The sequence below is a fragment of the Perissodus microlepis genome, chromosome 15 (assembly GCF_051167445.1).
Source record: "Perissodus microlepis isolate ML-2025 ecotype Zambia chromosome 15, ASM5116744v1, whole genome shotgun sequence".
Lineage (NCBI taxonomy): Eukaryota > Metazoa > Chordata > Actinopteri > Cichliformes > Cichlidae > Perissodus > Perissodus microlepis.
In genome coordinates, this window is record NC_140475.1 from 22,556,908 (window position 1) to 22,570,769 (window position 13,862).

The following is a 13,862-nucleotide window of genomic DNA, read 5'->3' on the forward strand; positions in this document are numbered from 1 at the left end:
CCTTTAACCAATATGTGTAGTTTTTGGTGTGTTCTGGCTCAAGACTGTCACGCTCCTTTTATTCTAGTAAGAACTTTGGGCTGTTTCCCCCAGAAAGACATCTGATGACCCTCCCTGTGCTCTTAATGACATGTTTTGACACCTTACTACATATCAATAAACACGTGATTTGACAAGAATTATAATAGGCTCTGGGGTTTTCCAAGGGTAGCCCTGGTAAGCTAACCCTCACTAACCTCTGATGCACACCCTGTCATTTGGTGCAGGAAGCAGACGTGAAATACAAGAGTAAACGCTCAGTTCAGAAAGGAAAAACGAGTTAACCTGAGCAGGCGTCCAAGGGGAAAAGAATAAAAAATGGACGTTTAGCATCCAGTACCATGGCTGCACCAACAATTAAGAATTCTTAGCTTGTGTGTGTGCATGTATGTGAGACACCTCCAGCATCTGATACTGTGAGAGGACTCCATCTTGTCGGGTGCATAAAGTTTTTAATTGTTTTATTTTATATTGTTCTCATGTTGGCGGAATATTTCCAGATAGAGTCACGATAAAGCTGAGTAAAGAGACATATTAAGAATGTTTCAGTACAGCAGATATATTCTCACTATTTACAGGAACCTGTTATGGAGGTAGAATCTATTTACAGAGGATGAAAAGGGGCCCACAGCACCTTGAGGCTCCTAAATAGGTTAATATGGCCACATGAAACTTTTTTGGTTAAAGAAAATGTATCTATAGCACAAAGTATGCAAAGAATCATGAAATCTTTAATCTACTCTGGCTTTAAATCATAAATTGGCTTGCATGTCTGCGCCTATTTGAGAAGGCTGGCATCTTTTGCTGAGCAGTCAAAGTTTATATATTCTATTTATATTCCTGAAAGTTACTCAAATCTAGCGACGAAGCAGAGAAAATGTTTTGTTTATTATTGTGTTGTCATTAAACTCACATCTGGCTTGTTTTCCACATAGAAAACTATGGGATTTTTTTTTTCAAGTGTACATTCAATGGTCAAATAAAGCCTGTACGAGGGAGTTAAAGCTAACCCCTGTAGAGAGAGACATTCCCACAGTGTCATAATGTTTTATAGCCTACAGTAGAGCCAGTAAGACCAAGGTTACCGAATGAAACAGACGGTGCAGACACACACAACATTCAAATATACCCCTTCTCTCTCTCACTTTCTCACACACACACACACACACATATACAGGGAGGGGAGTTATTAAATGCAGCAGACAGTGAAGTAATTCTCTGGTGTCCCCAAAGGACACTTAAGAGGAATAAGTGGATGAAAGCACACAAACAGAGTGCACAGGAAAGACAAACATATGCACACATACACTCACACAAACAGCCACACAAACAGACTATACCTTAAAAAAAAGAAAGAAACCTGAGGTGAAATCTTTCTCTATGACAGAAATCCATTAAGTGCAAATTTTGGCCGAAGAACCAGATCTTTTACTGGCTTTACGTTTCGCCGTCAGTCGAAGGTTTCAGTAGTTTTGAAAGTGAATCTGCTTTTATGATCTTACCGTGTGCCCTGAATAAAATAGAATAAAACGAAATAATCATCATAATTCATTTTTGGTAACTGGACACAGCTGTGCAAACGTCTCGACTCAGACGAGCACTCAGAGGTATTTCCCAGTCCGCGGTGCAGTTGAAAGACAAATTTCCCCTCGCTGCTGCAGATGGATTGTTTGATGTACCTGATATTTGACCTCCTTTAACACATGAGGCCCTGAACTACACATTATCCACTTCTCCAGCCACTGCAGACACAACAGGAAACTATACAATCCTCCAGCAGCTTTTGCTACTCCTCCACAAGGATTTATTCGTTTTTTTCTTTAGTACAAAAAAACTGAACTAAATGCGATGCTTCTGCGGCAGAGCAAAAACAGACAGAATTTACCAGAATTTGACTGGTGGTTGGTGGTAACTTCCCTCCATGACTGACAGACTCAGGCAGACATGCACTGATCCCACTGCCAAGTGTCCGCTCTTTCACTCAAAGCCTCATGTGGGATAGAAAATCACGACTGACAGCGATACTTAAAAAAAAGAAATCTTGTAAAAGAATAAGTGGGACTGGCTGAAGGACTGTGGTTATCTTTTTTTTAGAAAAGATGATGAACAACAAAGCCAGAAGTGGAATGCTCCAGTGGTTCCCGTTTTAGCTTAAAACAAAGAAAGGTTGCATCTGTATGGAGGTTATGACCAGGTCAACAGAATTCACAGGGATAATAAAAGACAGCAGGCTTGTTTTCTGCTTACATTAATCATGGTAATCATCGTGAGACACAAAGTAATCTGTTGCAGCTTACTACAAACACACGATGATCAGCTGTGGCAATAACCCCTGTGGAATACGCCACCAGCTGCTTCACAACGTGCTTCGAAAGCATCCCAGAAGCGGCTCTCCGTTCTCGATTTTTGACAGAAGCTGCGTCAAGATGTGCAGAGCTGATGAGCAGAGACAGGCGTGGCGATGATATTTATTTTCAAAATAAAAGACTTTGTTTATGCCAAATGTGTGACTTGAGATTGTGCAAAAGACAGATGAACAATCAGAGATGCAACATCACAGGCAAACACCTGGTGTATTCCTCAGAGTAAAACTGATAATGCCTGACAATATGTTGGTGCCCCTAAGCTGCCAGAACACCTCTGACCCATCAGATCTGTCACTGGGACCTCTGTGGATTGTGTTTTTCACTGGAATCATTCGAGCGAATGCTCAGATTGTGGGATTGTGGAAGTGGACAGGCCAAATCAGTGCCTTGAGTCATTCCTGAGCATTTTTTGAGGGGTGTGGGTGTATTGTCCTTCTGGTGTCCATCGTGTCACCAGGGGTTATTGGTGGCATGCAGTGGTTGGGTAATGAATGGGACTAACCTCAGCTTTGAGGCAAGCAATTGGAAATGACTGCAAATGGAAATTAAAAATTCCGCGGAGTGACATATGACAAGGTGTAAAATATAGCACTATATGAACCATCCCAGCAGGGGTGATGGGATTTAAACATGAATGAATGGTTACTGCAGCCTCTGAGCCCTATGATGCATCGGAGCAGAGGAAACCTCATTTCAGTCTTATTTAACCAGAGCCTCTGTGTCAGCAAGCATCTGTGTCTCTGACTTTGACCTCTGACCTCTTTGTGGTGAGGACAAAGATTTTTAATAACCATGAATAGAGTGTCCAATGAAGATTGGAATACATGTTTCATATATTTTTTAATATAAAACTGGATTGGTGTCTTCCTCTGTGTGTGTGTGTGTGTGTGTGTGTTAGCATTGTGCTGTATGTGTGTATCCGTTTACTGCTTCGCCAGCCTTTAATTGTCCCGCTGGGAAAAATAAATTGTGATGAAGTGAACTGAATCACAGCCAACCGTAGAGGGCTGTCTGGCAGTTATATTATAGCAGTACATTATTTATCTTTATACTGTATACATAAGCATAAATAACAACTGTGGCAGGACAAAATTATGATATTACAAGCGAAACTCACTTTCATGGCTTCATTGTTAACAATTGTTTCTGCTATTGTGTTAACAAAGTGCCTGTTTTGCAAAAATGTAAAAAACCTAATCGCTGCACTGTTTCTTTCCTCCAGCTATAAATCCAATGAGGACTACGTCTACGTCCGCGGTCGCGGACGAGGGAAATACATCTGCGAAGAGTGTGGCATCCGCTGCAAGAAGCCCAGCATGCTGAAGAAACACATCCGAACGCACACCGACATCCGACCCTACGTCTGCAAGTTCTGCAACTTTGCATTCAAGACGAAAGGTAGGGCTTCTTTTATATTGTGTGTTTTGCAGCATGCTATGAGCAAGCCTGGCTACAGTCACTGTGCAACTGCAACCCTCCTTGCAACCCGCCTCCGCCCTAGGTGCTTTTTCGTATCTGTTGTCGCTGATGTCTGCTCTGATCGGGTTTTGCTTCTTTTGCATTTATACTGGCGAATATAAGTTAGTGGAGAGGAAATGAATCTTCTTTTGACTACAGCGCTACTGACTGAACTATGTTTATCTCTGTATGCAAGTAATGCAGTGACTTATTAAGGCCGGGGTTTGATTTATTTTATAACTGCAGTAACCACTGGATATTGTAGATCTCCATAAATATCTTCTAAACTTTCTCCTTGACCATCACAGTAAACCTTGTAAACATTTTTCCAGGTGTTAGCAGCTTTTTACGGCAGACTTTTAGTAGGAAAACTCTTAAGGCGCAGCACTAAGTGGTTAAATGAATGGATAAAACATGCAGAAAGGCTGTTTTTCTGTAGCTGTGGTCAGCAGGAACCTCCATCATATCAGAGGTTAAAGATGCTGACTACCCGATATGTGATCTTTAATAAAAAGCCATTATCCACGGGATAGATTTTCAAATTCACATGTAAAGCATGCGTATCTTTGGATTCTATACATTCTGCCAACTGAAGCAGAGTCCAGACAGGTTGAGTAATTTTGTTATTAAATTAAATTTGTTATAAATTATATATTATTTGTAAATTGCAATCTTGCGGTCTCACTCTTTCATCCGCTTCTATTTCCATTTCATCCTTTCTTTTACAGTCTTGTGTTGATGCAGCCCAACAAGCTGTGGTTTCCAGTAAGACTAGTCGAAGGGTCATTAAATGGTGTTTGTGCTTGTGTGTGCGCATTTTGCAGGAAACCTGACGAAGCACATGAAGTCTAAGGCTCATATGAAAAAGTGTCTGGAGTTGGGAGTCTCCATGTCTTCCGTTGAGGACACTGAGGCAGACGAAGGAGGTAGGAGACAAACACACTCACGCATTTACACACACACACACACACACTTCTTGAGCTGGACTACATCCTGCTGTCTTATTGAGTGCAGCCTGCAGAGCTCTTGGCTCGGTGTAGCTGTGCAGAGACAATTAGTGTAATGGAAAGCAGAGCTTATCCTGACAGCCAGCATCCATGTCAAACAACCACACCTGACACACAAGCTGACTACAAAAAATATTTTAAAAACACCTCTTATGGCCTTAAAATACTCCAGGAACAATTTAAAGTTACAGCTTAGAAAAAGAAACAAATATTAGCCAGTCAACCTCGGTGACGAGGTTCATGAGGATACGCCAAGAAATACGCCGTGCTATTAATCTGCTGATGTGGAAATAATCTGAAAATTATTACTGGCGAACCTGTCGTAGGCTGATATTGACGAATGAATATGATTTTCCATGAAATATTCATCAGCTGTCTCTCGGGGCTGTGGTCTCGGTTTCCCGTTAATCTCCTGATGACTTGATAATGAAGCTGGAAATTAGTGGGATTATTTTTATAATCTATGGAGTTTTCGCCATTCGCAGTTATTACTTTCAGCTGATCTTTGCTACACTTTGTTCTTTAAACATCCGAATGGACAGCATCTTGGTATCTAGTTTGCTCTTGTAAAGAATGGATCCACTGATTCTCTGTACCTCTCTATAGCCGTTAACTAATTATTTAAGCAACCAAATAAACAACAAATAAAAAATAAAGTATAAAGCATTTATTGTCATACCTGACTGACATACCAGCGAGAGCATCTCTCAACCAATCACTTCAGATTTCTATGAAAAAATGTTTTACGAATAAAAAGCGTAGGTTGTCTTTGCATAATTTTTGTAAAAGCGGATGAACTGAGCCCTTACCATCATATTTAACCAGAATGGGACTGATAGCTGGTGGTAACGCCCCACCATGTAGACCACCAAATTAAATGTAACTATGTTTTGGCGTGCCATTTAATTGGGATATGATCCCACATATACACAGGGGTTTTTTGGGGAAAGGGAGCGCTACAGAAATCCAGTGAGTGAGTCACTGAGACATAAACACTGGTGGTTTGTGAGAAACTGTTGTATATAAGACTAACTGGAAAAGTAGTCCAATGTTAGTGCAACTGATTTCCGCTGAAATAGCTGCTTAAATACGATTTATTAACTACTTCTTCCTTGTGCTGCATATGGGGGAAAAATAAAATGCTGATGGAATTTCTTTATTTTTCTTCTTTTTTTTTTTTTTTTTTTTTAGATCAATTTCATATTTTTCAATCTCTCTCTGGACAGATAAGAAGCTCTGAACAACAAAAACATGCCTCTGTTTCAACTTGGACTCTTTTGAAAGTCACAAAAAGCAAACAAACTTTTTAATTCCCAGAATTAACGTTTTTCAGCCAATCGTCTGGCTGCATTTTAAAGCGTTGGTTACCTGCCAGCAGTAACTTTGCTGCTACTATACAATAAGACCCTGCCAACCTTTGGCTGTAGTCCATCCTGTGGGAAAAACCAAAGTGTTGAGGGTTTAAATAACTTTCTTTTTATTGTGTTTTATTGTTTTGAGCTGGTGGGAATGAGATTTCATTGGTGTTTTGTTTTACACCTAAACTCTGTCACCTATTAATACAAACCATTTCTCTCTCCACTCATTCTTCTGTTCTTCATTGTCCTTTTCGTCTCCTTCTACCTTCTTGTTTTCCCCTCCTGTTCCTTTTACTTTATCCTTTCTTTGTCTTCTTCCTGTTTCTCTCCTTCCTTCTTTCTACTCCTTCTGCTTTCTTTTCTTCTTCCTCTGCCTCCTCTGTATGTTTCTTCCCACTCTTTTTGTTTCTGCTTTTTCTCCCTCATCTCCTGTATACATTATTGTTGTTGTTTCTCGTCCATTTCCCCCTTTTTTCTTCCTCTTCCTGTCCTTTCGTCCTTATCCCTGTGTCTGTATTCTGTCTCTTATCTTTCCTTCCATTCTTCTTCTTCTTGCCTTACTACATCACCTTCAATTATTTTTCCTTATCTCTTTTTCATTCCTGTTTTTCACTCTTCATCTCCTGCTTATAATATTTTTCACATCTTCTTCCACTTGCTGCTTTCTCCTCTTCTTCAAGATGTCGGAGATGAAGGCCAGAGGTCTTCAGAGAAGAATTCCAGAGGCGAGATGGCAGATCACCAGTTTTCAGATGCTGATGACTCAGAGGGTGGTGAAGAAGATGGTGATGAGGTGGATGATGAAGACGACGACGAAGAAGACTATGATGGTGACTCCACCCCAAAGACTCGCTCGCGCTCCACCAGCCCGCAGCCTTATGGCCTGCCCTCCCTTTCTGTCACAGCTATGGCCGCCTCCCAACCTGTTCCTCACTTCTCTTACCATTCAGCGTCCGACCTCCTGGGAAACACCAGCAGGCCGCCTTTGTTTGGCTATTTCACCACCGTGCCGAGTATCCAGATCACACCGCAGGCTCCGCCTACCGACCTGGCCAGGCGGGAGCACAGTCAGTCAGAGTACCAGAGAGGCCAGCAGCGGCCGCAGGGTAGCAGGTTGCTGGTTCCACCCTCCTCCTCCTCCTCCATGGATGAAGACCTTCCCGTCCCCTCCCCAGATCTCTCCTCCCCCTCATCACGACTTTCCTCACCCGGTTTGGACAACTCTGGCTGCCCATCCCCCATTTCCCCATCCTCCTCACCCTCAGCCCGCCGTTACCTCTCCCCACGTCGTGACCTCTCACCCCGCGCAGGACACCTGTCACCCCGGCGGGACATTTCTCCTCTGCGTCACATCTCCCCTAAGAGAGACCTGGGAGCAGCAGGGGGATACAGGCGAGACCTTTCCCCAAGAAGGGGACACCTGTCACTGCTTTCTCCCTTGTCTCGGCCCACGTCACCATCGGGAAGAGATTACAAGCGAGACCTTTCACCACGAGGCCGCCACAGGGGGATGATCCGGCCTGTGTCTCCTCGCAGAGGACTTCACCAACACCTTCACCACCAAAGGTAAGCTCAAATTTTGAATGATTTCAGCCACTTTGTTACTTAATGGTTAATGGTTTTAGCAAGTTCCAGGGCCGAAGAAGAACCTTTTCCATTTAATCCAGTACCCCTAACTGATTCACTTAAATAGCTTAACAGCAAACCTCAGTTCAACTTAAAACTACTCAGTATCATTAACAGATAAACAGATGTACATTTTACACTTGATTAAGGTATAATGTGATATTTGTCCGTATTTGTGACCACCAGCCAGCAGAGCAGGGCGCGGGGCCTGAGGCTGAGTCATCAGACTGGTGCGTTGGGTCAGGGAGAGTTCAGCGCTCTGGGACGTCACACAGCCAGCACAGAAATGGAGACGGTAAGATTTTGTTCATGATTATGCTTCAATGTTTAAATATTTTAGTTCCACACTGACGCTGATTGGTGCATGGGACAGACAATGGTTTAACTTTAAAGAATAACATGGACACATGAGGGAAATTGGCCAGGAAAAGGACATAAGCAGTCTGATAGTTAGACTGTGAGCTTGAACCTAATGCATATTTTGGAAACAGGGTTAAGAATTATATCAGATGAATTCATGAACGAGCATCTCTAGCACATATTTTGAAATTCTGGATCCTTTATTTCACTTATTTATATTACAATAAACGAGATCTCGAGAGTAATACTGCAAGTTTTGATTAAAAATTACCTCTAGGTTATGAACATTGATGTGAGATGTGAAATTCTGAAATGTTGCTGCAAGCCAATTTGCAACCCAAATCCACCTCCTTTTCCTCTCAGTTGTCAACAGTAGTTCTCTACTGTTCTTGTTGCTGCTCATGTCAGAAGATATCGTCTCTCTCTTTTTAACAATAAATGTTCATAACTAGAGGGTTAGCTTGTTTCACAGGTTCTTTGGCTCAGATTTCTCTGTAAGTTTGCTTATGAAAAAGTATCATTTTATTATTAGTCTGGGAGGAAAATTTTGATCAGTTTTGTTCACAGAAATGGACTTCTCCTCACTTTCAGTAAATACATGCTTGTGGTTTTGTTAAAAACATTTGCCTCTCTAAAGTCTACCGTTGAGGTAGAGCTTTTGAGTATGCGGACTGTGGTTTTGATGTGAAAAACCCGAAGCACAACTTAGGAATATAGAAGAAAAGGACAGAAAGAGGGAGCCAAGAAAGAAAGAACCTGACAGAGACGAAGCCGTCTGGCAGACAGAAGAAACATTCAGAGAGGATGAGGGAATAAAGAGCGAGTCAGATAGACTGAGAGGGTTGGAGAGACGGATGATTGAAGATAGGGCTGCTGGGTTTTGGTGGTAATGGGATCTTGGCTGGCTGGTGTGGTTAATAGCGCGGCTGTTTTTCTTCTTAAGAGCCCTACTTCAAACTACAGCTCCTGCTGCTGGTCCCACTTAAACAAAGCGTGAAGCAGAGAGCGACTCTGCTTGGATAACTGACTGCTCTTCAAATAACTGATTAATGCTTTAATAACCATTTTTCATACACAAGAAATCTGAGCGAGCCTTCATTCTTTGGATTTCTTTGTTCTCGTACCAACACCTGTTGTCCAGCACCGTCGCGAATTTCATCAGGGTTCATTCGTTTATTTTATTACATAAGATTTGGATTTCCATTGAAAAACCTCCTGTGTGTGTTTATTGTAAGAAGAATTGTCCAATAATCATGTGTGTTTATGTTGAGGGCATGTGCTGCCTGTCAAAATGTAGAAGAAATTTTCAAGTAAACTCAGCAGTTTGTGATTATATCCAGCAGCACGTTTTCATCTTCATCTTCTCTTTGGCTTCCAGGAGCATCCGGGTTCACCGTCATCAGGGGATCAGGGTAGCCGTGGTAACCAGTCTAGTCCACCCCACCAAGTCCTCTTCAGTCACCTTCCCCTACATTCTCAACTACAGGTATTTTTTCTATTTTTTTTTTTTCTTATAATACAGATTTTGATTGTTTTACAAAAACTGTATGTAAAAGATGGACCTAACCACCATGATGTCAGCCCGTCCTGTTTTAAAGCCTCAGCTTGAACCTTTAGCATTTTTTGTTATACCAAAGCCAGCTGTCACGAGCAAGAGGTGGATAGCAAAGTAGCCACGCATTAATCATACTATGCTTTATTGTTCATTTGATCGCTTACAAAATGAACATCATGTTCTATTAAAGACATGAAACTAGCTACTGAGGCTATAAACTCACCAGGAAAGTATTTCCTGCGGTGAGATGTATGGTAATTTTTTCCTGTTTGCAACCAGAAAAATCGCCCCCTGCTGGAGATTTGAAAGAATGAAAGTTTAAGACATTTTCATGTTTTTATGTCCTTAGTTAAGTAATATTTTATATATTTCATTTATTACTTGACTTAATTTGAGAAAAAAAAGCATATGTTGTAAAAGTGCTCTATTGTTAAATTATTATTCCCATAATTATAAAGCCATTTTATACAAAAAGTTTGTATGTAATAATGCTACTTCTGCTAATTAAGTAGAGTTTTGTTATGTGATAAATAAAGGTTAAAGAGGAAGATAACAATCGATCTAAACAGGTTTTTGTCATTTACAAACAACTTTTCTTCTTCTTTTAAAGATTTTTTTCTCCAAAACTGCAAAAGAGCATAAATGTTACTCACTTCAGAGTAAACAAGGACTGTTTTCAGTGGCATAAGTGCTCCAGTGGAGTATTTGGTTCAGTATAAATGGGATCAGACATTTAACACGTGAGTGAATTAAACGTTTCTCTTTCAGGTGCGTTCGCCTTACCCAATGATCCCCATCGGTGGAATCCAGATTGTACACTCTGTTCCTGCGTCCGTTAACACCCCTCTGGCCCAGCAGGGGGCTTTGCAAGCTGCTCGGATGTCACTGCAGAAGAGCATATCGGAGGACTCCATCACCAGCGAGGCACATTTCACCTCCTTTTCAGAGAGGGGCGGGCATGGAGCAGTAGTGGGAGAAACAGTGAGGGATTCAGTATCACCTCTCCGCTCCTCACAGGAGAAGGAAGGAGGAGGAGGCGTGAGGCAGGAGCAGGAAGAGGGAATCCAGACGTGCACTAAGGCCATTGCCTCCCTCTGCATTGACTCCAAGGAGTTTGCTGAGAGAGGAGGAGGTGGAGGTGGAGGCAGAGTGGATGACAGGAAAGACGGAAGCAGAGCGCCTTCCTCCTCTTCCTCTCCTTCAGCTTTGTCCCCAGACTCCCATCAACACCATTCGCCATCTCCCCACCCATCACCATCTCCTCCTCAAGGTCCTGGTATTCAGCACTTTAGCAGCCTGGAACTCAGGCCTCCCCACTCATCAGTCCCAGCCTCTCCTCACTCGCCCTCTTCTTCCTCCTCATCCCCTTACCCTCCGAGCCCCGGATCTGATAGCCTGCAGCCTCCAATGGCATCCAAACTTCTCAAGATGGAGAGAGACAGAGAGGCAGAAAGCACAAAGAGAAGCAAAGATGTGTCGTAGTGCTGCAGAGGAGGACCAAGGGGAGGAGGAGAAACGATGGATGTCTCCTTTTTTTTGTTTGTTTGTTTTTGGATAATAGGAAGGGATGAAGTGCAACAGGAGAGAGAAAAACTGACTTTTGCACACTTTACACACAATTTCTTCTCCCATTTTCTCTCTCTTACACACATAAAAACAATGCATACAAAGAAAAATAAAAGACTCAAACGGACCTCTTAATGTTCGTGTACAGCATGCCTGTTTTAAACGGGGCCTGCTCTCAGAGACTTTCTTATTTAAAGACTTTAAAGAGCATACACATGTACGGTAACTCCCACCAACGTGAGCCCGACCAAAATCTGCTAAAAACAAAACAAAGGACTCTAGTTAAACGGTACGACGAAGAAAAACAAAAAACCATCGGACAGCTACGTGTGTGCCTTTTCTTTAATCTCTCTATCTCTCTCTCTCTTTTTTTTTGCTTATGTTCTTATAAGCAAACCAAGCAGGAAAGTAAATGTAAATAAAGTACAATACTATCACGTATCAGCTTTGTAATAAATGCAGCCCCCTCCCTCATGCTCCTCCCCCTTTCATCCCTGTTTTTTCTTTCTCTCTCTCTTTTTTTTGGACACCTTAAACTTAAAAGTCTCAACAAGCGATGTGAAGTTATGGATATGACTATTACGTACGGTTGCACTAAAACATATTTTTATATGAGTGAAATTTAAAAAATTGCTTTTTTGTGTACAGCAGCAATCCTATAATACTATTTATTATTATTGTTACCATGTTTCATAAATTGTACATTTTTTCTTAAATGTCGTGGATGCCTTTTTCTATGTAAAGCATGGGTTTTTTGCTATCGCTTACATTAGGGCGAGGATATGCACACTGTAATATGGCTTTTTATGTTAGACCTATTTATATACGTCTAAGTGAGCCCCCTCTACTTGGAGGTATATACACATAGAAAATTTACCAGAATATTTACCCAGCATATTAATACATATAGTATATAGAATCTATCAACCTGTCTGTCTATCTATCTATCTATCATCTATCTATCTATCTATCTGCACTTAACATGTAGAATGACATTCACATTAAGGTTATGGTAGTTTGCTTGTACATTTTCTCTGCTGCTCTTTGCCTGCCCCCTGCTTGTGATTTTTCCTCTTTTTTATCTTAATTTTTGTGGTATTATGTCTTGTTTTTATTTTGATTTTTAGAAGGCACAGATTTGCGCTCAGCATTAAGTGAATGCCTTCTTGCACCTTGGCTTTTTTTTTCTTCTTTTTTTGTGCTTAAATGTTGGTTTTAACTCTGCCCCGCTTCTCTCCATACACCCCCGCACTCCTCCCGCCCAACCGATGCATCCATCTGCAACCAAGATTAACATCAGGCAGAGGCAAAGGTAGCTCCACATTCTTGAATGAATGCCAGATATGTAAACGGGAAAAACATTCCAGTCCATGTAAATACCCAGTCATCTCCCCCTAAACTCACACATACACACATTTTTTGTTATTGATGCACATTTTTTGGGCAATGGCAATCAACCCACTGAAACTCTTACTGAATGGATTTATTTCGAGGGGGACACACATGCAAACACATGCATCAAACTTTCTGACAAACGCACCTTATATTTCTTCTGTGGACGTCCCGGTTTTTCTTTCCTTTTCTTTTGCAGCGAACTTTGAAAGAAGTGGTTAGGGGGAGAACTGCTCTGCGCTCTTAACCCTAAACTGTCTGAGAATATTAAGAATACATACAACAGTTGTGATTTTAAGGCTTTCTGCACTGCTTTTTTGGCCCGCCTATGGTCCCTCTTCATCTCCTGGATATCCCTTTTGTAGCTAAGCAATATTTAGCCAAAACTCTGCCTACCAGCAGGGATTGTATTTGTTGCAAGGCAACAACAGCATACTTAAAAATCCTAAAATCAGGAGAAGAAGGGAGCGGTTGGGACAACAACTCTTTACTCTTGTTGACAGTTTCGGGCCGAGTCGGGCAGGCTGCAATGTGAGTGTGTATCTCTGTATTCTGTACCAGTGTGTATTCGACCAGTATATCCTCTTCTTACGACGTTTTTTCTATTTCGATCCTCTGTTATGTACACTTATCCTGATGACAATGATGTCTTTAAAAACTCTTTCTCTCTTTCGAAGATATCAAAGCACAAGTCATTGTATAGAAATGACAACAATACATAAAAAGGACAAAAAAAAAAGAGGTAAACATACATATAAAAGGGTAACTTTTGTGATGGTGTTCTGTGGAATTAATACAAATATCATGTATGACCCCAGTTGCAACAAGGAATCGCAGTAGAAGTGGAAGGAATGGATTGTTGTTTTCAAATAAATATGAATAGTATAATTTTTTTGTGTGCGTTCAGTTTGTCTTTAACAAAAAATTTTAATAAAATATTTATAAATGTGTCTACTTTGCGAAGTGTTGCTTATAGAAAAATATAGGAGGTAATTATTGCTGGACTTATATTTTCCCTCTTAGCATCTTTTGCCTCTCTTGCCTCTTTTTTTTCACTTGCTCGTTTGGGACCCACTTGCCTTTCCATATGCACACATGGAAAACCCAAGGGCAGGCAGAGGAGCAGCTAATACTC

At 41.3% G+C, this 13,862-nt stretch overlaps 1 protein-coding gene across 4 annotated transcripts in view; it reads left to right on the forward strand.

Annotated features, from left to right (window-relative positions):
* Positions 1 to 13,615, forward strand: part of hivep2a (HIVEP zinc finger 2a) — a 124,967-nt gene extending 111,352 nt beyond the window's left edge. For all 4 annotated transcript variants that reach the window (XM_084952884.1, XM_084952886.1, XM_084952885.1 and 1 more), the window contains 6 exons: positions 3,628 to 3,803; positions 4,688 to 4,789; positions 6,909 to 7,794; positions 8,041 to 8,149; positions 9,593 to 9,700; positions 10,538 to 13,615. In XM_084952884.1, the coding sequence (XP_084809010.1) occupies positions 3,628 to 3,803; positions 4,688 to 4,789; positions 6,909 to 7,794; positions 8,041 to 8,149; positions 9,593 to 9,700; positions 10,538 to 11,251 (2,095 nt within the window). In that variant the 3' untranslated portion in view covers positions 11,252 to 13,615. The remainder of the gene's footprint in view (positions 1 to 3,627; positions 3,804 to 4,687; positions 4,790 to 6,908; positions 7,795 to 8,040; positions 8,150 to 9,592; positions 9,701 to 10,537) is intronic.
* Positions 13,616 to 13,862: the final 247 nt, after the last annotated feature.